This window comes from Quercus lobata, chromosome 8 (assembly GCF_001633185.2).
Source record: "Quercus lobata isolate SW786 chromosome 8, ValleyOak3.0 Primary Assembly, whole genome shotgun sequence".
NCBI classification, from domain to species: Eukaryota; Viridiplantae; Streptophyta; class Magnoliopsida; order Fagales; family Fagaceae; genus Quercus; species Quercus lobata.
In genome coordinates, this window is record NC_044911.1 from 46,573,341 (window position 1) to 46,595,664 (window position 22,324).

Consider the following 22,324-nt stretch of genomic DNA (forward strand, 5'->3'; position numbering starts at 1 on the left):
ACGGCAAGTGTTTGTACTTGCCTCTCCAATGTGCTTGGCGGGTTCCCGGTCTCTTGGTTGGTAATGGCCATTGATCATGTCAGAACCATACAACTCTTTGTCTTTGAAACAATGATATGGCTTATCACTCGATCCTCACAGACAACGCCAACTGATGATGTACTAAAATCGTCAGTGAGTTGTAGGCTCCAAGTTACTCCAATGGGTGCCTATGAATAAGAACAAATGGACAAAATAGAAAGCACCGGTGTGATACCGACTAAAAACCCTTCGAAGGTCAAGTTAGTGAATGAGAAGTCTCTATGAACTCTATAGTGAGAGAGTTAGAGAGTTTCTGCGTACCTGAGAAAAGTGGGGGTTTGATGCTTATATAGCAGCTAGTGGGGGAACCAAGATCCCTTGAGAGTGGGGATTTTTCCTTATGGAGAAGATTTGTTTCTGAGATTATAAGGTGTCTTTCCATATAAGGGAGATATGAATCTGTAGCAGGTTTACCCTGTGTGATCAACAAGATGTTTCCTTGTGTAAATTTTCATGAGAATCAAGTAAGGCCATGCAGGACCCGTCGACTCTCGATTCTCCTTGTCGGCCTTCTGTTGCCATCGGACATTTTGCCCTGTTGGGATTCAGTGTCACATCGTCGCTTTCCATGTTGTTGCTCTAGTCCTTCCGTCTTCTCTTGAGGGACCGACGGACCTGAAGGTGCCGTCGGTTTCCCTTGTATGATGTGCCTGGGTCCTAGTAACAATATCTCTATCAATAATTCATGCTCTAGCTAAGGTTTTTTTCTCTCCATTTCCCTTCTTTCACGTGTAATAAGTCCTCCCTCCTTGTTATTGTGCGGAAAGCTTGGGAGAGAGACACATTGCTTGTTAATTATGGTCCTTTACTGTTTAATGAAATAAAAGGTTGTTTTTTAAAAAAGATTAAATTTTTTTAATAAGTTATTAAAGCAGAAGAAGAATGTAATTGCTAAAAACCGTAGATTTTTAAATTGAATTATAATTATTTTATTGTTTTAATTAAGATGGATTATATTAGGGCATCTAATATTTTATTTTTGAATAATTAATTAATTTCTTAACTTAATATCATTTTGGTTTAAGTACTATAAGTGTAAGGAAATTATTTTTTAGTTAATAAAAAGTCTTGTTAGGTTGAAACTTGAAAGTGTTGAAATTTATTAAATTATTATTTTGAATCAGTTATGAATAAATATCAGAGAAAATACTTGTAGGGACACAATTTCTAACGACCCAAGGATGGGCTCGTATATAAAGGGGTCCAAACAATACGATTTGTAGAGAGTGGGCTTAGAAAGGCTTGACCTTGGTCGTCGGACAGCGATTTAGTCATGGTTTTTCATGGGAGCCCATACGAAGGTGAGTTTGGCCTGAATGACTGAGCCTTACACGGGTGTGGCGTGAAGATCTATCTCCTCGGAATTAGTCCGAGGAGAGTCTCGTCCTAGCCACCCTTCTTTTTTATGAGTTCGTTCTTCTCCCTTTTTCTCTCCCTTCTGGGCCTCCCCCTGTTAATGCAGCAAGCTTCCCTTTTATACTAGTATTTCCTTCCCGTTCTTCACCTACGTGTCCGTTTCTCCTTGTTCTGGGTGGTTACTTGTCTTGTCAATCCTCACGTCAGAGTGGTTGGGGATAGCTGGATAGCAGAATATGAGTATGGGTTTGTCAGGCGTTGGGCTCCACATTAAGGTGCTGGCAGCCTTCTCCCTTATGCTGTTCCTGTGCTAAATCTGTCCTTTTCTTCCAGCGTTTCTGTGGGATATTGGACGTAAAGTCGTCCTCGGCCACATTCTTGGGCCTTCGAGGAATTTCCATTCCGCGTCCTTGACAGTAGGGCTCCTCGGCTTGGGCTTTGGGCCCTTAATACAAAGTGGGCTGGGACCTCAGATCTCGGGCCCCACAATAGCCCCTCAAAATCCTGCTGCCCGACTTTTTAGTTGGGGAGGAGGGTTTTGGTGACGTTAGGCCCACATTATGGCTCGCTCAAATCCAGTACTCCACCATTATTTGTATTTTTTCATTTACATGGGAGGCGTGTCAAGATAGGGGCCACTCCTTTATTTTTCGCTCACGCGGGATCCTCTAACATTTCGGTACTCGAGGCGTGCCTTCACGAGGATCTTCCGATCCTACGGCTGAGGATGAGGTTGGAAATTGAGCTGAGTCTGCTTTGTTCGTAGCATCCCTTGGAAATTTGCATGCATTAAATGCCACCGGTTTACTTCTGTGTATAAATAGGGCAGGGGTCACTCCATCTGCACATGAACTCTCCTGTTTTCTTCAGAATCATACTTCTTCTTTCATATTCGTGATCTTCATTTCTAGTGCCACTCTGCCTCAAAGCAAGATGTCTGAGGCGTGGATGGAGGTGAAAGGTCTCCGCACGCTTCAGAGGCACCGAATCCTCAACGTGGTATGGTACGGACAAGGATGGCACAGATTCAAGGTGATCTTCCGTTTTGGTAAGGTGGGAATGATATCCCCCTCTCTTTTAGCCAAAATCCGAAGCAGGTACTAGCTGTGTCAGATTCTCGACGCGTCAGAAGTAGGGTTTTCCGCCATCAGCGCCGTCTGCTTTGTCGCAGACGCGGTTCTATGGGGGCTCCTCCACCTCCGGCTCTCAGCACCGTTTCTGTAGATGGTGTTAGCCTGAGGTCAGGTTCCCTGCACCTTTTCTTCACCGGTGCATGCCCCAAGTTGGGTTCTTTGGCTGCCTGAGTTATGGGCATGTAGAAGTGTCGATGAATAGTTTCCTTAGACAACATCTTGGAACAACAGCCAATCTCTCCTCTGTGCTTCTTCCTCGGCTTTCTCTTTATTCTCTTGTATCTTTTCTTTCTGCTTACGTAGTTAGCCTTAGTATAAGCTTATTCCAGCTTTTCTTTGTACACTGTACTACTTCTTTGTCTTAATAAAAGATGAGTTTATTTCCTTCTAAATATTTTTCCTTTTGGCAGCAATAACTTTGTGACTGAATGTTGAATACACGTTTGCCTTTAATGATACTTGGAGCAGAAAAAATGCCGGGATAATGGCCGATCGCTGTGCGATGCATGCTAGACGAATGTCCGAAAACGATAAACTTCCGAATAATTCATCCGAGAGTATAGTCGAGCAGTGAGGGACCTCAATCGTGTTTTTGGTAGCATATTGCTCTATGTTGCATCAATCCCTTTGGTACTGAGGATCCGAGGGTAGACTGGGGAATCCATTCAGTATGGGGATTTACCCAACTGTTAATGGGTAGTTCCCGGATAGATTCTAAGGTTCATGTAACGTAATTTTGCTTTTAAGTAATTGATTTCCACATGAGCCTGAGTCCGAGGACCATGCAAGGCCTTGGTTCTGTCCGAAACTTGTGAGATTTCCTTTCTGTACTTGGTTTCCCCATAGGCTTGAGTCCGAGGACCATGCAAGGCCTTGGTTCTGTCCAAAACTTGTGATTTTTCTTTTTTGTACTTGGTTTCCCCATAGGCTTGAGTCCGAGGACCATGCAAGGCCTTGGTTTTGTCCAAAACTTGTAAGATTTCCTTTCTGTACTTGGTTTCCCCATAGGCTTGAGTCCGAGGACCATGCAAGGCCTTGGTTCTGTCCAAAACTTGTAAGATTTCCTTTCTGTACTTGGTTTCCCCATAGGCTTGAGTCCGAGGACCATGCAAGGCCTTGGTTCTGTCCCAAACTTGTAAGATTTCCTTTCTGTACTTGGTTTCCCCATAGGCTTGAGTCCGAGGACCATGCAAGGCCTTGGTTCTGTCCCAAATTTGTAAGATTTCCTTTCTGTACTTGGTTTCCCCATAGGCTTGAGTCCGAGGACCATGCAAGGCCTTGGTTCTGTCCAAAACTTGTAAGATTTCCTTTCTGTACTTGGTTTCCCCATAGGCTTGAGTCCGAGACCATGCAAGGCCTTGGTTCTGTCCAAAACTTGTGATTTTTCTTTTTTGTACTTGGTTTCCCCATAGGCTTGAGTCCGAGGACCATGCAAGGCCTTGGTTCTGTCCAAAACTTGTAAGATTTCCTTTCTGTACTTGGTTTCCCCATGGCTTGAGTCGAGGACCATGCAAGGCCTTGGTTCTGTCCAAACTTGTAAGATTTCCTTTCTGTACTTGGTTTCCCCATAGCTTGAGTCCAAGGACCATGCAAGGCCTTGGTTCTGTCCAAAACTTGTAAGATTTCCTTTCTGTACTTGGTTTCCCCATAGGCTTGAGTCCGAGGACCATGCAAGGCCTTGGCAACTTGGCTTGTAACTTGGTTCATATCCAAAACTTGTAAGATTTCCTTTCTGTACTTGGTTTCCCCATAGGCTAGAGTCCGAGGACCATGCAAGGCCTTGGTTCTGTCCAAAACTTGTAAGATTTCCTTTCTGTACTTGGTTTCCCCATAGGCTTGAGTCCGAGGACCATGCAAGGCCTTGGTTCTGTCCAAAACTTGTAAGATTTCCTTTCTGTACTTGGTTTCCCCATAGGCTTGAGTCCGAGGACCATGCAAGGCCTTGGTTCTGTCCAAAACTTGTAAGATTTCCTTTCTGTACTTGGTTTCCCCATAGGCTTGAGTCCGAGGACCATGCAAGGCCTTGGTTCTGTCCCAAACTTGTAAGATTTCCTTTCTGTACTTGGTTTCCCCATAGGCTTGAGTCCGAGGACCATGCAAGGCCTTGGTTCTGTCCAAAACTTGTAAGATTTCCTTTCTGTACTTGGTTTCCCCATAGGCTTGAGTCCGAGGACCATGCAAGGCCTTGGTTCTGTCCAAAACTTGTAAGATTTCCTTTCTGTACTTGGTTCCCCATAGGCTTGAGTCCGAGAAACCATGGCAAGGCCTTGGTCTGTCCAACTTGTTGATTTTCTTTTTTGTACTTGGTTTTCCCCATAGGCTTTGAGTCCCGAGGACCAATGCAAGGCCCTTGGTTCTGTCCAAAACTTGTAAAGATTTCTTTCTGTACTTGGTTTCCCCCCATAGGCCTGAGTTCGAGGACCATGCAAGGCCTTGGGTTTGTCCAAAACTTGTAAGATTTCCTTTCTGTACTTGGTTTCCCCATAGGCTTGAGTCCGAGGACCATGCAAGGCCTGGTTCTTCCAAAACTTGTAAGATTTCCTTTCTGTACTTGGTTTCCCCATAGGCTTGAGTCCGAGGACCATGCAAGGCCTTGGTTCTATCCAAAACTTGTAAGATTTCTTTCTGTACTTGGTTTCCCCATAGGCTTGAGTCCGAGGACCATGCAAGGCCTTGGTTCTGTCCAAAACTTGTAAGATTTCCTTTCTGTACTTGGTTTCCCCATAGGCTTGAGTCCGAGGACCATGCAAGGCCTTGGTTCTGTCCAAAACTTGTGAGATTTCTTTTTTGTACTTGGTTTCCCCATAGGCTTGAGTCCGAGGACCATGCAAGGCCTTGGTTCTGTCCAAAACTTGTGAGATTTCTTTTTTGTACTTGGTTTCCCCATAGGCTTGAGTCCGAGGACCATGCAAGGCCTTGGTTCTGTCCAAACTTGTGAGATTTCTTTTTTGTACTTGGTTTCCCCATAGGCTTGAGTCCGAGGACCATGCAAGGCCTTGGTTCTGTCCAAAACTTGTGAGATTTCTTTTTTGTACTTGGTTTCCCCATAGGCTTGAGTCCGAGGACCATGCAAGGCCTTGGTTCTGTCCAAAACTTGTGAGATTTCTTTTTTGTACTTGGTTTCCCCATAGGCTTGAGTCCGAGGACCATGCAAGGCCTTGGTTCTGTCCAAAACTTGTGAGATTTCTTTTTTGTACTTGGTTTCCCCATAGGCTTGAGTCCGAGGACCATGCAAGACCTTGGTTCTGTCCAAAACTTGTGAGATTTTCTTTTTTTTTTTTTTTTTTTTTTTTTTTTTTTTTTATGTTTCGAATGTAAGCCCCTAGACCAGGGTGGGGAGAGCTGGTTTGTGGCCAAAAGCCCCTAGAGCTTCCCGCGCCGTTGGTACTGCAAGGCATAGCCCCTAGCGGAAGTTTATGTCGGAGCAACAGCTGTGTGTTGCCGGAGACGTAGGAAACCTCACGAACCTCTGCTTGCTGGAGAGTCGACTCCACCGCCACCCGCGCCAACTCGCAAGCCTTTCCCACAGACGGCGCCAATTGTAGGGACACAATTTCTAACGACCCAAGGATGGACTCGTATATAAAGGGGTCCAAACAATACGATTTGTAGAGAGTGGGCTTAGAAAGGCTTGACCTTGGTCGTCGGGCAGCGATTTAGTCATGGTTTTTCATGGGAGCCCATAAGAAGGTGAGTTTGGCCTGAATGACTGAGCCTTACACGGGTGTGGCGTGAAGATCTATCTCCTCGGAATTAGTCCGAGGAGAGTCTCGTCCTAGCCACCCTTCTTTTTTATGAGTTCGTTCTTCTCCCTTTTTCTCTCCCTTCTGGGCCTCCCCCTATTAATGCAGCAAGCTTCCCTTTTATACTAGTATTTACTTCCCGTTCTTCACCTACGTGTCCGTTTCTCCTTGTTCTGGGTGGTTACTTGTCTTGTCAATCCTCATGTCAGAGTGGTTGGGGATAGCTGGATAGCAGGATATGAGTATGGGTTTGTCAGGCGTTGGGCTCCACATTAAGGTGCTGGCAGCCTTCTCCCTTATGCTGTTCCTGTGCTGAATCTGTCCTTTTCTTCCAGCGTTTCTGTGGGATATTGGACGTAAAGTCGTCCTCGGCCACATTCTTGGGCCTTCGAGGAGTTTCCATTCCGCGTCCTTGACAGTAGGGCTCCTCGGCTTGGGATTTGGGCCCTTAATACAAAGTGGGCTGGGACCTCAGATCTCGGGCCCCACAATACTATTTTGCAAAAGAAATTAGTAGTCACAATCCTATACAAAACTGTTCAAAGCAAAACCAAGTTGATTTAGAAAATCTTTCCACAAATGATGTACCATAAAATTTTAGATTACCATCCAAACAATTGGGATAAAGTGAGAAACACATATCTACAGATGAATCGTTGGTAAATTTCCAAAAAAAAGGGGGGGAAACTTTTCACGTAAATTCAATAGATTGATTTATTGGACATGAAATTGGTTGTGATCTCGGATAACAAACATCACTTCTTTTCTTTTTCTTTTTTCAACATAAAACATATAAAAAAAATCCATGTAATTTTAAAAATTAAAATTAAAATCAAAATCAAAGAGATGTTGATGTAGGATGTTCTTTTTTTCTTTTTTCTGTTTTGCTAATGAGATGCAGCATGTTCTTAACTTAATGAAAACATCTATCCAAAAAGGAACCAACATGTCTTTAGGCGTATTGTGATACTATGGTTTAATACAGGTCCACATAAATAGGCAGTTAATCATATTTCTGCATTATGTAAACACTACTAAACAGAGCTTTAGCTAAGCAAGGTAGAATAAAATCCAAAACAAGAATTTCCATTTTCCTTATAATCTTTCAAAGCTTCCGCAATCCGCAGTCCAAGCTAATTCTACATCGTTTTTTTATTATTAATTTCATGGTTTTAGTCTCTCTCTCTCTCTCTCTCTCTCTCTCTCTCTCTCTCTCTCTCTATATATATATATATTGGAAATAAAGGAGAGATAATACCTGAATTTTCCTTGAAAATTACACAATTTGATTTTACCAAAAGAGGTGGCAGAGATAAGGTGTGAACCAAGTCATTGTCTTGAGACAAATCGTACCGTCTACAGTATATCTGATGTAGTTAGACAAATAGTTTCTACACGTTGTCCCCAGGATACAACAGCCCAGTCATCTTTGCTGATTATCCTTGCGAGCCTACACTGCTCGTAGGATATAAGCTCTCTATGGTACTTTCTTTTTCCCAAAAAATTTAGTAAAGGTAAAATATTTTTGTGAATGATAAGAAGCAATAGATGGTAAATGTTTAGAATAAAAATTGTTTTTTGAAAGTTTGTAGCCTTGTAGTTCAAAAATAATGTGTCTATCAATTTTTATTTCTTTCCATATATATATATATAGAGCCAGACCTATAACTTGTCCTTAGCCAAAGAATCAAAAGGGTTTGATATCAATTTTTTTTTTTTTTTAAGAGAGTTTCAACCTATGGCGTCTGCTTTTGATGATGCTCTTTATCATCAAACCAAGACACCAATCGGTTTTTGGTGTAAACGGGGATTGAATCTCAGATCTCTTATTCAACCATCAGAGACTTTATCAGTTGAGCTAACTGGAACCTACAATTAAATGGTCATAAAGTTATTGAAATTAATATATATATATATATATATATAATCAATGGCTTTATATATATAATATAATATAATATAATATAGACTAGATATCAAGACTCAAGAGGTTGTCTTTGCCAGACTTTGTACGTTGAGAACAAAAAGAAAGGAGCATGATGCTATGAAATTAAATGTCCCATAAAGGTGGCTAAAGATTAAATGCCAATCCGTTTAATACAATTTCAAAATATGCATAAATATTGCTATTTGTTTTGACTTTTCTTAAACCAAATAGTAAAATAATTCATCAATAGCTGTACATTTAAGTACTGAAATATTTTCCATATATGATGTTATTATGTTATATTCAGATAAGAACGTTTGAATACAAAACATTTAGAATGGAAAGTATATATTTGTAATAAAATCAAATATGTTGGTAATTATGGTATTAATATCACATTAATGTTCATAAGTTTCCTGATTAAAACCATTGACAATAACTATTCAAATTTTAAATTATATTTAAATTTCAAAATTTAGCAATTAATTGATTTCCTCACTTCACATAAATGAGTATTAAAATAAATATAATATTTTTTATAAGAATATCCAACAATATATATATCCATTAAAGACACTAAGATTTGACCCTTGTTACTTTCAGAATATGGAGTATGGACTTTTTTTTTTTTTTTTTTTTTTTTTTTTTAAGAAAATCAGAATATGGACCAATTCGGAAAGACCTTGGGTAAAACTAGCAAGCACGAGCTGGTCCAAAGTGGGGGGGAATGGCAAAGTATGATTAGTAGTATTTTTTATATTTTTAGTGTGAACAAAACATGTAATAGTACCATATAATATAACTTACTGTTACACGGTGTTGTACATATCAGAAATGAACTTTTATGGTTGATTTCTTTTTCTGCAAGTTTATGATTCTTATCGCTAGGTTTTTCTTCACACGATTTTTCCAACTTCAGTTTAACATGAAACCATTACACATTTGTGGAAGGTAAAAGTAAAATAAAATAAGTAAATAACAAGTAAAAAGTTTTGTTACTTAGTACATTATTCAATATCGAATATTTTAATAATTTAACAATTATTTTAATAATGATCAAAATCTAAGTTACTAACCATGATGGGGACAGATCTCGGTGGTTAAACAATTTAAAAAACCTCTTAAATAATAAGTAGTAAAATCCAAAGTTCTGTGACTTGAGAATTTTTTTTTTTTTGGGTGAAACATATTACATATAAATCAAAGAAAGAACAAGATTTGAGTTGCGCTGTCTCAGTCTCACTTACCGTTGATTTTTTTTTTTTTGGCTTATGTTATCTCGTTGAATTTCATTAAATTTTGTTTACATTACAAGTGTGCCATTTTTTTATGTTGATAGTTCCCCCTAATAGTTTCTCCTTTCCTCTTCTCTTCTGTCCTTTTTCCTTTTAAATTGTGGATCAAACAGCTTCTCATTTGGCAAGAAACCCCATTTTCTTATAATGATTAAAAAAGATTCGAATATATCGCAGTCCAGCTCCAGCTTTTGTTTGAATAATTTGACAATCCAAATTTGCAGTTAGCATTAAGGTCAAGCAGAGCCAGCCTACGCTAAGGTCAATTAGTTGACATGCTTTAATAAAAATATGGGGGGCAAGTTGACTTTGATCAATAATTGAAGCAAATTGCCAATTCTTTTCGTCTAGTGTTCTCTACTAGTGAACGTGGTTGAATATTTTAATTTCAACTCACAATTATGACAGCCCGATCGAACTAATTCTGGGAAAAGCAAAGAAGCCAAGATTCATACACCTTATATGTGCAAGTTTTCCTTCCTTCACCACTTGTGAGCAATTAGCACATTAGCATTGACCAAATCTGGCTCGATCATTGGAGAGAGATTTCAATATATCAGACATCAAAATTGAATCCATGCCACAATGTCGCAGTGATTGCGGAAACATTCATTATGTTGTGTTTGGCCCCACTTGTCCTCAAGTGTTAGCTCCTTCCTTTTAGCACGGCAGGACAAAGGACATACTGCAATTAGAAAAAAAAAAAAAAAAAAACAAAACAAAACACTGACTAGGCAGCCAAATTTGTTTGACTTATAACAAATGCATTGAAAAATAAATAAAAGACAAGTTGTTGAAACTGGTATAACGAACAAGGGAGGGCCTACACTACAAGTCCTTGAAGAACCGAAAGATGATGAGCATGACTATAGAACAGAGAACTCAAAAGAAGTCAACGTACGTCAATGCCATTTTACTTCACAAGAATCTGTGCCTACCCAATAATTATACCAAGTATCATTACCTTGTTAGACTGCTTAGTAGTTAGTATACATTTTCACATCAACACCTGTAGGGTAATTGCTAATTAACTGGACTTACAGAGCATAGTGGACTAGTCCTTTGCCTCAGTTGCCCATTAAAATTTCATTATGTATTTCTCTTCCTTTCAGCTTTGGGTATCATTACATTATCAGATTACCAGAGAGCAGGGATAATTAGCAATAAGCATGTCTAATTACCTACTTGTGTATACCTAGGGTTAGACCTGAACTAAAAAATCAGCAGCCCAACACAAGCCCACTGCATGTGGAGCAAGGCTTTAGCAAGCAGGAACAGCTGCATGTATTTAAATTATGGCCATTGTTGAGTTCAGCGAGCATCAAGAAGCTTCAAGTCGCAAACATTAAAGGGGGGCATTACTGGTTAAGAATGTGGTTTGCTTCCCTTTTGGAGACAATTTATAGAAGATCTAATCCAACTGGAAACATCATTAGCAAATCCTTTCCACAGGTTAATTGGTAACAAAATCGTATTATTAGTTTCATTTTACAACCAACATATATTCAAACTTACAAAATCTATAAACAGTTCATTTTCATGAGTATAAACCTTTTTGATTTCAAAAATTAATGAATAGTCACAATCTGAGCTCGAACCCACGAAAAAAGAAAAAAAAAGAAAAAAAAAAAGGGGGGGTATGAGCAAGCAGAAATACTTCAATATAAATACGACTGCAATCCCAGAGCTGGCTCAACTAATATTCACTTATACACATTTTCTTTACCCCATTCCCAAAGGAAGAAAAAAAAAAAAATCCTGCAAACCCTCTAAATCCCATGAATTTAAACTATATCTCAAAAGCTAAAAAATTAATGGTGTCTTGTGTTTGAACTACGCAGTGTTACACCATGCAAAAATTTTGTATATCCAAGTAAACTTAGTTTTCCATCTGAGTTTCGAATCCAATCTTTGAGTATAGAATAAGCTGTCGGGCCAAGATTCAATTCCTGCAGTAAAACGTACCAGATATGAGCCAAATCACATTTTTACACACATAAGAAAGAAAGAACCAATGACTAGGAAGATGCTCCAAGAGCCATAATAGTTCATACCCTTGCCAATTCTTCCACCGATATGACGCGATTACCCTCCTGTTCAAAATGCTCAAAAGCAGTGGAGGCAATCTGTTCCCACCCATCAAGGGCCTCCAATTGATGTGTACTGATTGCAGCAGCGCAAAACTCTTCGAAGTCCATCTTTCTATAACCAAGTGATTCCATCTGAGAAAAGAATTAAGCAGAAAAATATGAATGTGGTCATTGTCAATTCTTAAAAGGGAAAAAAATAAAAGAAAAAGGGGGAAGAAAAACAGATGCAACAAACAAACAAACAAAAAAAGTTTCCAGAATTGAACCAGATCAAAAAAATTAACTGTTGATAGATAAATTTTGCCAACATGTTGACCATAAACAAAAGATGGCCTGGCCCCAGTTCCTAGGGTTCTGTATTATAAGTCTACTCACATCATAACTGAATTAGTTGATTCTTTTTTGTCTATTGGCTGGCCAGTTTTACACAACCTTCACATGTTATGCTTAAATCTCAAGTCTCTAAGTGGAACAACTTGCTATATATATGCATGTTGAGATCAGATAATTTCTCGCCCAGATTTATTTCAAAATCGAAGATAAGTTTCTTGAGAATATAATTCTTAACCTAGCAGAAAGATTTCCATAAGGAGCTTAAGGCTTTTAGTTGTCATGGTACAAAACATAAGGCTGTGGCTCAGGAACCATTGGTCTGAGGTTCACCTCTACCAAATTACTGATGCATGAGGTTTGATAGTATGTATCTGCACACGCATATGGAAAGCAAAGAAAAAACAATCAACAATCCAATGGACATGCTCAATTTCACACCCTACTGAGTTGTCAACTGATGATGGGAGCAACATCACTTTCACTTGGATCCACCATTGACACTTCAGTTATTATGTACTAATCACAACTTGACACATTAGTTGTGTGTGAAATTGAGTATGACCTATTGAAAAAATTAGAACTATTTATTATTATTATTATTGTTTTGTGAGGTAATAAAAGTTTTATTGAAAAAAGTACATCATATTCACGATGGTGAACAAATTGTACTTGAAACAATTACAAACAAATCAAAGAGAAGAATTAATAGATTGTAGCAAATCAGAAATGGAAATACATAAACCCCAAATCCAAGACCACTCAAACAAAGTCCCAACTAGCAAAGATTTCAAAAGATCAAAAGATCTCTCAAAAGTGCGGTTATTTATTTAGGAACCATAGATATGCCAGTAGCTGTATGATATGTCAATATCTATAGCATAGATACTTAACAACTGAAAAGTATTATATTAAAATCAAAAAATATGACTTACTGCATTTATAATATCAATAACTCTAGACTCTCTCATGGCATCTGTTGCATTTCGCACAAGAGCCTGCAAGTATTTTTGTTTAACCATAAATAAGATTTTGTACATAAAGCACATAGAAGACAAGTAAAAACTATTAATACAAAAATTAGAAATTCTTCAAGTAAATGGCCAAGCCATGCCAACAAAATGAAGAAATGATTCCCACTTTGGAATGGTAACCAATTCTAGATTGGAAAGTCAAATTAAAAAGATAGAAGGAGTAAATAACCGTTTTGAAATTTTCAAGAGAGACACGCCCATCTTTATTTGGTTCTAAGAGCTTGAATTGAATTCGGAGATACACCAGCTCATCCTCTGTCAAAGCTTTTGAGAGAGCCTGCAATAATCAGGGAACCAACACAAGCATTAGTTGGATTCTACTACAGAATTGGAAAACTGTCTTCAAACATTTCATGCTCCTCAAAAATCCTGTGTGACAGTCTGATACAATTGAGGCTTTTTGACTTATGTATACGTCTCATGATTAATCCCTGAGAATTCTCTCTGATTTTTTTAAGGGAGCACACATTTTGCATTTACAAAAGGAGTGACAAAATCTAATAAAAGTTTTCAATCTCAACCCAAAAGAAAAAGCAATAAAATCTAATTACATTTCTTATTATCAAAGATAATTATCTAATATGACAATTCCACAATGAGCTAAGAGAATCTCTTTGATATGACATCTATCAGCATGCCAATTAATATTCAACAAATATTGTATTACTGTACACACAGACAGACATATGTCCACATCTGTTATCCATGTACACATGTTCTTATACGTATGTATGTCTACCTATATCTATATGCACATATAAACACATAAATTAATCAATAACAAGTCCTCTCTCTCTCTCTCTTCCCCATATATTATATTTTCTTTATTAAAGTTTTAGCCAAATATTTCTTTATTTAGCAATGATGAATTAACGCAATACATTGGGATGGCCAATTTTGGGGAACTGGTATGCATAAGTTCCACAATTTGGGACACATGATGTAATTTGCAGCGTACATAGGATTGGTAAGGGAATGTGGTAACTCTCAGATTTACATACTGATATGAAAAACTTATAAAAGAAAAACTAGGAAAGAAAATATCTGACATGCATGTATATGGAAATGCTAAGAATAGTACCTTTAGTGCTGCACGTTTGAAAGGTGTAGCGTGAAGGTACGACTTGACTAACTTATAGATCAATATATCTAATGGTATTGGACGACTATCATTCCGCAACCAAGGATGAGCTGCAATTGAAAAAGTAGGTTTAACAGTTAGAAGATTGAATAACCCATCCAATATCATTATCAAATAATACAGTGTAGCAAAGCCAAGATCTGACATGGCAAGGAGTACACAATATAAGATAGTAATAGCCAATACATGGAACCACATATATCACAGGGTGTCAAACATTCAGCAATTTATGTGGGAGTAATATTGCAACAGCTGTTTTTCCACTGCCATCTAGCACACCTCATTGCACACTAAGCAGAAATACCACTGAAGCACCCCCAAGTCCTACCATTTGTTGTAATTATTCTTTCTTTTTCTTTGGGTCCCACACCTCCCCCCCACCCCCCCTTTTTTCTCACACGGGGAGGGATTTTAATCAATCTTCCAAAAAGAAAAAACATATTTTAATATTTTTACATGAATTGCATATCACAGGGTGTCAAGCATTCAGCAATTTAAGTAGGAGTAATATTGCAACAGCTGTTTTTCCACTGCCATCTAGCACAACTTGTTGCACACTAAGCAGAAATACCATTGAAGCACCCAAAGTCCTACAGTTTGTTGTTCTTCCTCCTTTTTCTTCGGGTCCCCCCCCCCCCCCCCCCCCCCCAACTCTTTTTTATTACACACATGGGTAGGGATTTTAATCAGTCTTCCACAAAGAAAAAACATATTTTAATATTTTTAATACAAAAAAAATGTTATTGATCCATGCCAATCTAAAATCAATTGCTTTTCACATAAAATAATTCCATACCTATTCATAGAACATGAAACACAACATTTAAGATAGAGTTTATCAATATCCTGCTAAGTATGGACACCCCAAAATCACTGGAGTGTCTGTGCCAGACATGTATTAGACACGCCAAAGACATTTCTTCATGTGTGTCCTCAATGTATTGGGAGGAAAATTATTATTTTTTATTTATTTATTTAAAAATAATAATCCTTTGATTTTTTGGAAATGTTCTTTAAGATTTTGATATTTTTTATTTATTTAGAAACTAAAAATAAACAAAAAATATGCCTATAAATAAATAAAATATACCTAAAGATATATATTAATTATTAATTGTCATATCCCCACCGTGCCATGTCCTAATTTTTCAAGAATTGATGTCGCTGTGTCCCCTGTTGCATCGTGTCTATGTCAGTGTCTGGTGTCCATGCTTCTTAGATAATACATCCTGGACTTTCATAAATAGCATCAAGAAACTAACAACTTACTGAGAGCTTGAACTGCAGTCATTCTTTTTCTGTAATCCTTGTTCAGGAGCCTTTTCACAAAGTCCTTAGCCTCTGCAGACACAGAGGGCCAGGGTGAATCCTCAAAGTTTGGGTCTGCTCTTAGCACTGCACGGAAAATTCCAGATTCTGTCCGTGCCCAAAAAGGCCGGCTTCCACATAATAAGATGTAGGTTATAACCCCAATGCTCCATATATCTGCTTCCAGACTATAAGACCTATGTAGGACTTCGGGTGCAACATAGTAGGCACTTCCAACAATATCATTAAGTCTTTCATCTGCATATAACACCCATACATGGGAAAAATAAATTAAAACAAGGAGATGCTTACTATTCTACCTTAGTTGTTTAAAAATTGCACCGCTTTAAATATAAATTCAATGCTTCAAAAAATTATATTTCAAATATTATTGCTTTGGTTATTTCAGACCTACGCTTGTGTGTGTGCATGTGATCGTGAGGGTGTTTCTTACAATATTATAGCATTTGCAAACAACAATCTTATGCAAAAATTAGCACTTTCAGTCTCTCTTCAAAAAGTGCCCTCTTTTTTCCATGGGTAGACATCCACTGGAAATCAAATCAATTTATCCAGTTTATCAAACAATTATTCAACCAAAAAAAAATCTTATTAAACAGTTAGGGATAAAAGAATGTGAATCCCCTGAAAATTAAAATTATAAACAAGCCTGTAGGTAGCCTTAATTATTAGTATTTAGTAAACAGCATATTAATTGCTTATTATAAAACACCAAAGATGAATGATTTCAGTAATTATTTTGTGGCTTTCTTTTTTTCTTTTTCTTTTCTTTTGGGGGGGGGGGGTTATCTAAGTAAAATATTACCCGTCCTTATAAAGTCAGAAAGACCAAAATCAATAAGCTTCATGTCAGCATCTTCACTTCTAGAAGTGAAAAGGAAATTCTGTTAAGCAAGCAAGATGAAGATATATCAGTAATAATCAACAAGGAATTGAATGAACTAAACACACACACACAAAAGAGCAGAGGCAAACAAACTACCATTATAATCTGAAAGGAAAAAATGCTAAGAGTCATGAGGAAAATAATTAGGTATGAATCTGAAAAGAAAAACCTCTGGCTTTAAGTCACGGTGCACAACGCCTTGAAGATGACAAAATGCAACTACACTTAGAATTTGCACAACTATGAATTTTGCATCTTCCTCTGCATACCTTCCTCCCCTATAATAAAGGAGAATAGTCTTGAATCCAAATTATAATTTTTCAATCAAATGCTTAATTACCGTATTAACTGCAACTTAACTTATCTATCAAAACAACTGACTTTTATGAAAGAAAAATATTTTTACCTTGATAAAATTCTGTCTAGAAGTTCCCCACCTTCACACAATCTGAAATCAAGATTTCACAGGTGTCAGATCCAAAAATTAAGAAAAGTTTGACAATGTTGTCAATCACTAGCAGTCAAGTAATTGATAACAATCAATCAATTCAGCTTTTTTTTTTTTTTTTCAAAAGGGAAAATAATAACACAACTAAATTTATAAATACATTTGATAAATATGATTAACCTAATCAAGATGTCCTTCATGTAGGAAGCATGAAAAGTTAAATCATATCAGATGTAAGAAGCTAAAATAGTTTAAAACTAAAAGACAGGAGAGAATATAATTTCTGTCTAATTAAAAATTGTGGGCTATTTATATATACATAGAAAGACAGAGAATAAGATTGAAGACACAATTTAAGAAATTCTGAACATATTCTGCATTAAAAGTAGAACAGAAACAAGAAAAAGACATACTCCATGACTATGTACACGTTATTTGCATCCTCACATGCATCGTGAAATTTGACCAGATGCTGATGGCCCGATAAAGCTTTCAATATCTTCACCTCTCTACGAACATCTTCAATTGATATTGCCGTAGTCATCTGCCGAACAAATCTTATTATAATACAAATACGGTGAATTTTCAACATTGCCCTTTTCATATTAAATTGCAGTACCGACAATCACAGGTAAGTATAAGATGGTTATAGAGACAATGATAGGAAAATATGGCTCAGTTCTTAGATTTAATTACATAAAGCATATAAGAGACATAATAATATATTACTTCTTAACTATGTGAGGAAGAGGCAAGAACCTTGAACCATTCAACAAACTAAGGTATGGAAAAAGAAATTCATTACAAGAATTTATGAGATGTTTTAGGATATGAGTATACTTTAAAAGATGGCAATAATAATTGTGCAGACACAAGCATGTGTGAGAGTGAAAAGAAGGATGGACAATAATAAATGTGAAAATGCACTTGAGACTAGTTGAGGATTTTAGGATTTGATTGATAAGAAGACCTAACATAGATTATATGATTTGAATTCCACACTGGGCAGGGGAGGTGTTTAGAAGTTAAATAAAATTTTATGGACAGAGATTCATTGCAAGAATTAATGAGATAGAGGTGGAGAGCATAATTCCTTTTCATTATTAGCAGGGTATTACAAGAAGAGGTGAAGGAGAATGAGAGATCTTGAGACTAGTTATATGCAATTATAAATTTTCAAAAAGAAAAATGAAGACATTATTTCTGGTTAATTTAGATGTTAATCCATGGCAATTATGACAACATGAAACTATTAAAATGCACAAGCCATGATCATAAGAAATGAAACACAAAGTATGTATGACTTTTCATAAATTACATACATATTGGAGAAAAGTAACTCAAGAATATAAGCTGTGTTGTTGCCTACTTATGACTAATCATTTTAACTACAGTGACATGCCTTATTTCCAAGACATATTGATAAAAATTCCATCTATTTCAAGGCATTATTTCTAAATTTTCTGCAACAACTAAATTAAAACACATAAGTCATAAACTCTGTTCCATAACCCAACATCGGCAATTGACCCAGTACCAAAGCATACCAGGATGAGAAATTATGAAACATGGTGTAATCATCATCTCTATCCAAAATACATTTCTGCCCTGAGCCCTTGTCAAAGTTCAACACATAGCTCAAGGGGTTGTATTAGAATTTCCTGTATCTGCTACAACTACTACCACCACCAACGCCACTGCTCCGATTTCAATTGAACCAGCAGATGGTTTTCCATTTTGGGCCAGCTACAATCTTGGACCACTCACAGAGTTTCTTGAGAGAGCGAAAGCCACAAGACCACCATTTCTCATCATTGACCTGGCTCAATCATGGCCGTTCACACCAGGCCAATTCATCAGACGAAGATCATCGCAATCCAAAGAAGCAAGGCAAACTAAGAAAAGGTTACAACCCTTAGCCACTAGAGTATTTGTCCCATCCTCATCATTTGTTTCAGGGTCTTAGCAAAATGATAGTATTTTCATATTTTGGGATTTAAATGAGGCAACGATATTGAGTTGAGCTTCTAATGGTTGACAACGATAAACTATATTGCATTTAATTAATAATCTGTAACTAGTGTGAATGAAATTTCCTTGTATATCCAAACCAAGGAATTACTAATTATTATGATTTTAAATGATGGGAAAGTAAATCTCATCATTTATGAAATTTTATGAGAGTATCAATTCTTTCACCCAAACATAGGGTAAAGGTCAGTTGCAATGTCCTCCTAAACTTTAAATTTGAACAATTAACCACCCTAAAATAAAGGCCAGTTGCAATTTTCCCCTACCATTAAAATTTCTCCAATTTCCACTAAACCTTAAAATTCATGTAATCATATTACGATATGATCATGAGCTTTTTTTTTTATGATCATGTGATAAGCATGTGAATATTACAGCTAAATATGATGGAAATTAGATGAATTTTAACTATGAATAATAGTGAGAGGACATTGCAACTAATCAAATAGTTTAGAGGGTTAATTTCTTAAATTTAATGGTTTGGAAGAAATTGGGTATGACCACATAATTTAGTGAGATAAACGTATAAATGGTACTCGTAATAATCATCATTTATGATATTTTTTCAAGTGGGACCAAAGAAGCAGTTCTTTAGATAGATAAAAACGTAAGGATCATTACCCATGTTTACCACAATTGACAACAAGACATCCACTAAAGCTACTTTTTCATACTCAACAGGGAGTATACATATCACATTATTCTAAATCAAGAAGAAGATTTCCCATGATAACAGTACCATCCATATTTGTCACTCGTCAGAGGCAAGAATTGCCTGGGACAGTTGTTAGGTTTAAGACTCCCTGTCTTACATAGAAATCACATGTATTTAGCATTTGCACTGCCAGGCCTATGAGTTCTAATTCAAACAGTACCTTCTACCCATGAAAAATGTGGGGAGGTTGAAAAATTAAAAGAGGGGGGGGGGGGGGGCACACATGATCAGATCATGTGAACCAACTAAGTCACCTGAGAGCTCATTGGGCTTAAATAATGTTTCAGAAAGTGTTCATGAAAGACATTTGACCCCAGCTCTGAAAGAGAAAGACAAGAAAAGAAAACTACAAAACAATTATGGGTATTGTAAATCTATATGTTGAACCAAAGCAAGTTAACTTCAAAGTTCATATCTCAAAGAACTGCATCAGGCAAGTAAAATTGTTGACTGATCTCATCTCCCTTCTCGAAATCTGATAGTTATGCAATAATAAGGAATGCAAAGTACAGTAATGCAGCAGCTAATTAAGGACGCACATATTCTAACCATATTTGCTCTAGGGATAACAACGTCACATAGTGGCCAAGAGCCATGTAGCTCAACCGGCACATCTTCATGATTCCAACTGAGATAACCAGGGTTCAAATCCCCCCTCCCCCAACTATTGAAAAATAAAAAACAATGCCACATATTGTAAGACATATGGCAACATTTCTACAATTGGGGGAGGAGGATTCAAACTTTGATTAATCTTATAAAAGAAACCAAGCAATGCCACTGCCCTACAAGGCTCTTGCGGGAATACCTCATATTCCCCGTTCAGATATACAGCATCATGATCAGATAAAAATAAATCGCAACCGATGCATTTTCATTACTCTAAAGTTCTCTAATTAATATTATCTTCTTAAACAACAAAAAGACAAAGCTATAAACTTCCAATTCTCATCGAATTAATGGGAGTTGTTAATTTATAAACAATGAAAAGCCATCCAATGAAATCCCATATTCTTTTTGTCTTTTTCCTCCCCCATTTATCTTCTGCCAAATCCCATGTACAATTCAATTCCTTTACCACCTGCTCCAATGCCCAAAAGTGGTTAGGGCTTAATTTATATATATATATATATATATATATCCCTCTCTCTCTTCCTTTCAATATAACGCATTATTTGCATATATATATATATATATATATATTCCCATTATAGTTATTTTTAACAGAATGATATATTTTTCCTCTAAAAATAGCAGTAAATACCAGCTTTTTTATTTCTATGATATAGAAATGTAATTGTAATTCAGAGTCCACAAATACATACATACATAGATATAGTAATGTAATCAAAACGACACCGTATAGTGAATGTGAATTGTACCTTGGCTTTGGATATGATTTTGACAGCAACGGGGCGATCTTTAAGGTCGCCTTTTTTGCCTCTGGCGGAGCAAGTATGACCGAAATGCCCTCGCCCTACCTCTCTCCCAAGCTCAAACTTCGCCCCGAAATTCTTACTGTACCCGAAGCTCTTATCCAGAGCTTGCTCCGGCTCCGCTCCTCGATCCTCCGGGATCGGTCCCTCCTTCGGCTTCGCTCCGTGCCCGAGCCTCTTCGCCAGCGACGCCTTTATGTGCTTCGCCGGAGACGGAGGCGGAAACGGCCTCCGGAAGAACCTCCTCGGCGTCGCCGATCCCCTCGCCGGCGACGGAGACACTCCTCCGGGAAGCGGACTCGCGGACACGCCGTGCGGGTACGGACTCGGCCACGGACTCTGGCTCAGGTTCGACGGCCGGCCCGGCGTGCTCTTTACGGCGCCGTTACTCGCGCTGCTCGACGCTAACGGCGTTTGTGGCTGATCGTTAGAGCTGGCGACAATTGTAGTAGTATTATTTGTTGAAGCATCATTCTCGACCGTTAAATTAGTCTTGCCGTAGCACTGCCCCATCCTCTCTCTCACAAAGGCTGCGTATCAGATCACAACGAAAAGTCAAAGTCCACACATCGGGCGGATCTGATTCTCGCCGGAGATACACAGAAAGAGAGAGATCTACAGCGAGAAAACGATAAAGGAAAAGAATGAAAGAGAATTGGAGTCAGAGAGAGAAAGAGACAGAGACAGAAAAAGAGAGAAAAGAGAGACAAGAGGTCTGTTAAGAGTGTGACAGAGTGAGTTGAGGAAATTTTAAACTGTGGTACTCTTCGAGTAGAAACGAAAAATTAGCGATCGTCCGATTCACTGTGATCGGAATTGGAAGCTGAAAATCACGAGGGATATATGAAGTTATGATTAGATCATAGCCGTTGATTTGGGATAAAGGTCAAATAAAGGACCTATAATTATGGTACTTTACTGATTACAATAGTAGACTCTCTCTCTCTCTCTTTTGCACTTTTTCTATCTCTCTGTGTGAGTGTGTACAACTTCTTTTTATTTTGTCTTTTGCTACTTTTCTTGCCGTTATTGTAATTTTTTTAATTAAAAAGGGGTTTTAGGAAAAAGTGTGGGTAGTTATACAGTAAGCTCTCGTCTACACGTGGACTCGTTTTGGGCTTTCTTTCTGACGACACGTGTTTGTGAATTAGGGGTATTTTGGGTATTTTGAGGGGAGATTTACGTTGTTGGATTACCAAAATGCCCATTTATCTATATTTGACAGGTGGCGTGGTTTGAGAGGATGGAAGTGTATGGTAGGAAATGGAGTAGAGAGTAGGGGATTACAAGTGCTCGAAGAGGATTTTAGAGAATCAGAGCTGACGAACAACGGAACAAGCCCAGCCTGG

The 22,324-nt window shown here is 37.7% G+C and overlaps 1 protein-coding gene across 2 annotated transcripts; it reads right to left on the reverse strand.

Moving 5' to 3' along the window:
- Positions 1-11,173: 11,173 nt before the first annotated feature.
- Positions 11,174-21,902, reverse strand: LOC115955944 (CDPK-related kinase 3-like). Of its 2 annotated transcripts, XM_031074361.1 has the most exons (11): positions 20,922-21,902; positions 17,207-17,337; positions 16,752-16,793; positions 16,515-16,623; positions 16,265-16,343; positions 15,400-15,696; positions 14,071-14,180; positions 13,159-13,266; positions 12,891-12,953; positions 11,590-11,757; positions 11,174-11,484 (listed from the first exon to the last, which is right to left on the reverse strand). In XM_031074361.1, the coding sequence occupies exons 1-11, from the start codon at positions 21,486-21,488 to the stop codon at positions 11,347-11,349; spliced, it is 1,812 nt and encodes a 603-aa protein (XP_030930221.1). In that variant the 5' UTR covers positions 21,489-21,902; the 3' UTR covers positions 11,174-11,346. The 2 variants fall into 2 exon arrangements, with proteins under 2 accessions (XP_030930221.1, XP_030930223.1); XM_031074363.1 differs by lacking the exon at positions 12,891-12,953 and having other exon boundaries at positions 20,922-21,900.
- Positions 21,903-22,324: the final 422 nt, after the last annotated feature.

What these genes read in the sequence shown, in the direction of transcription:
- LOC115955944 (XM_031074361.1), bottom strand. Translation starts at nt 21,488, where the DNA reads ATGGGGCAGTGCTACGGCAAGACTAATTTAACGGTCGAGAATGATGCT. An exon ending in CTAGACAGAATTTTATCAAG is followed by an intron (nt 16,624 to 16,751) that starts GTAAAAATATTT and finishes CCTTTATTATAG; the next exon opens with GGGAGGAAGGTATGCAGAGG. An exon ending in CTCTTGAAAATTTCAAAACG is followed by an intron (nt 12,954 to 13,158) that starts GTTATTTACTCC and finishes AAATACTTGCAG; the next exon opens with GCTCTTGTGCGAAATGCAAC.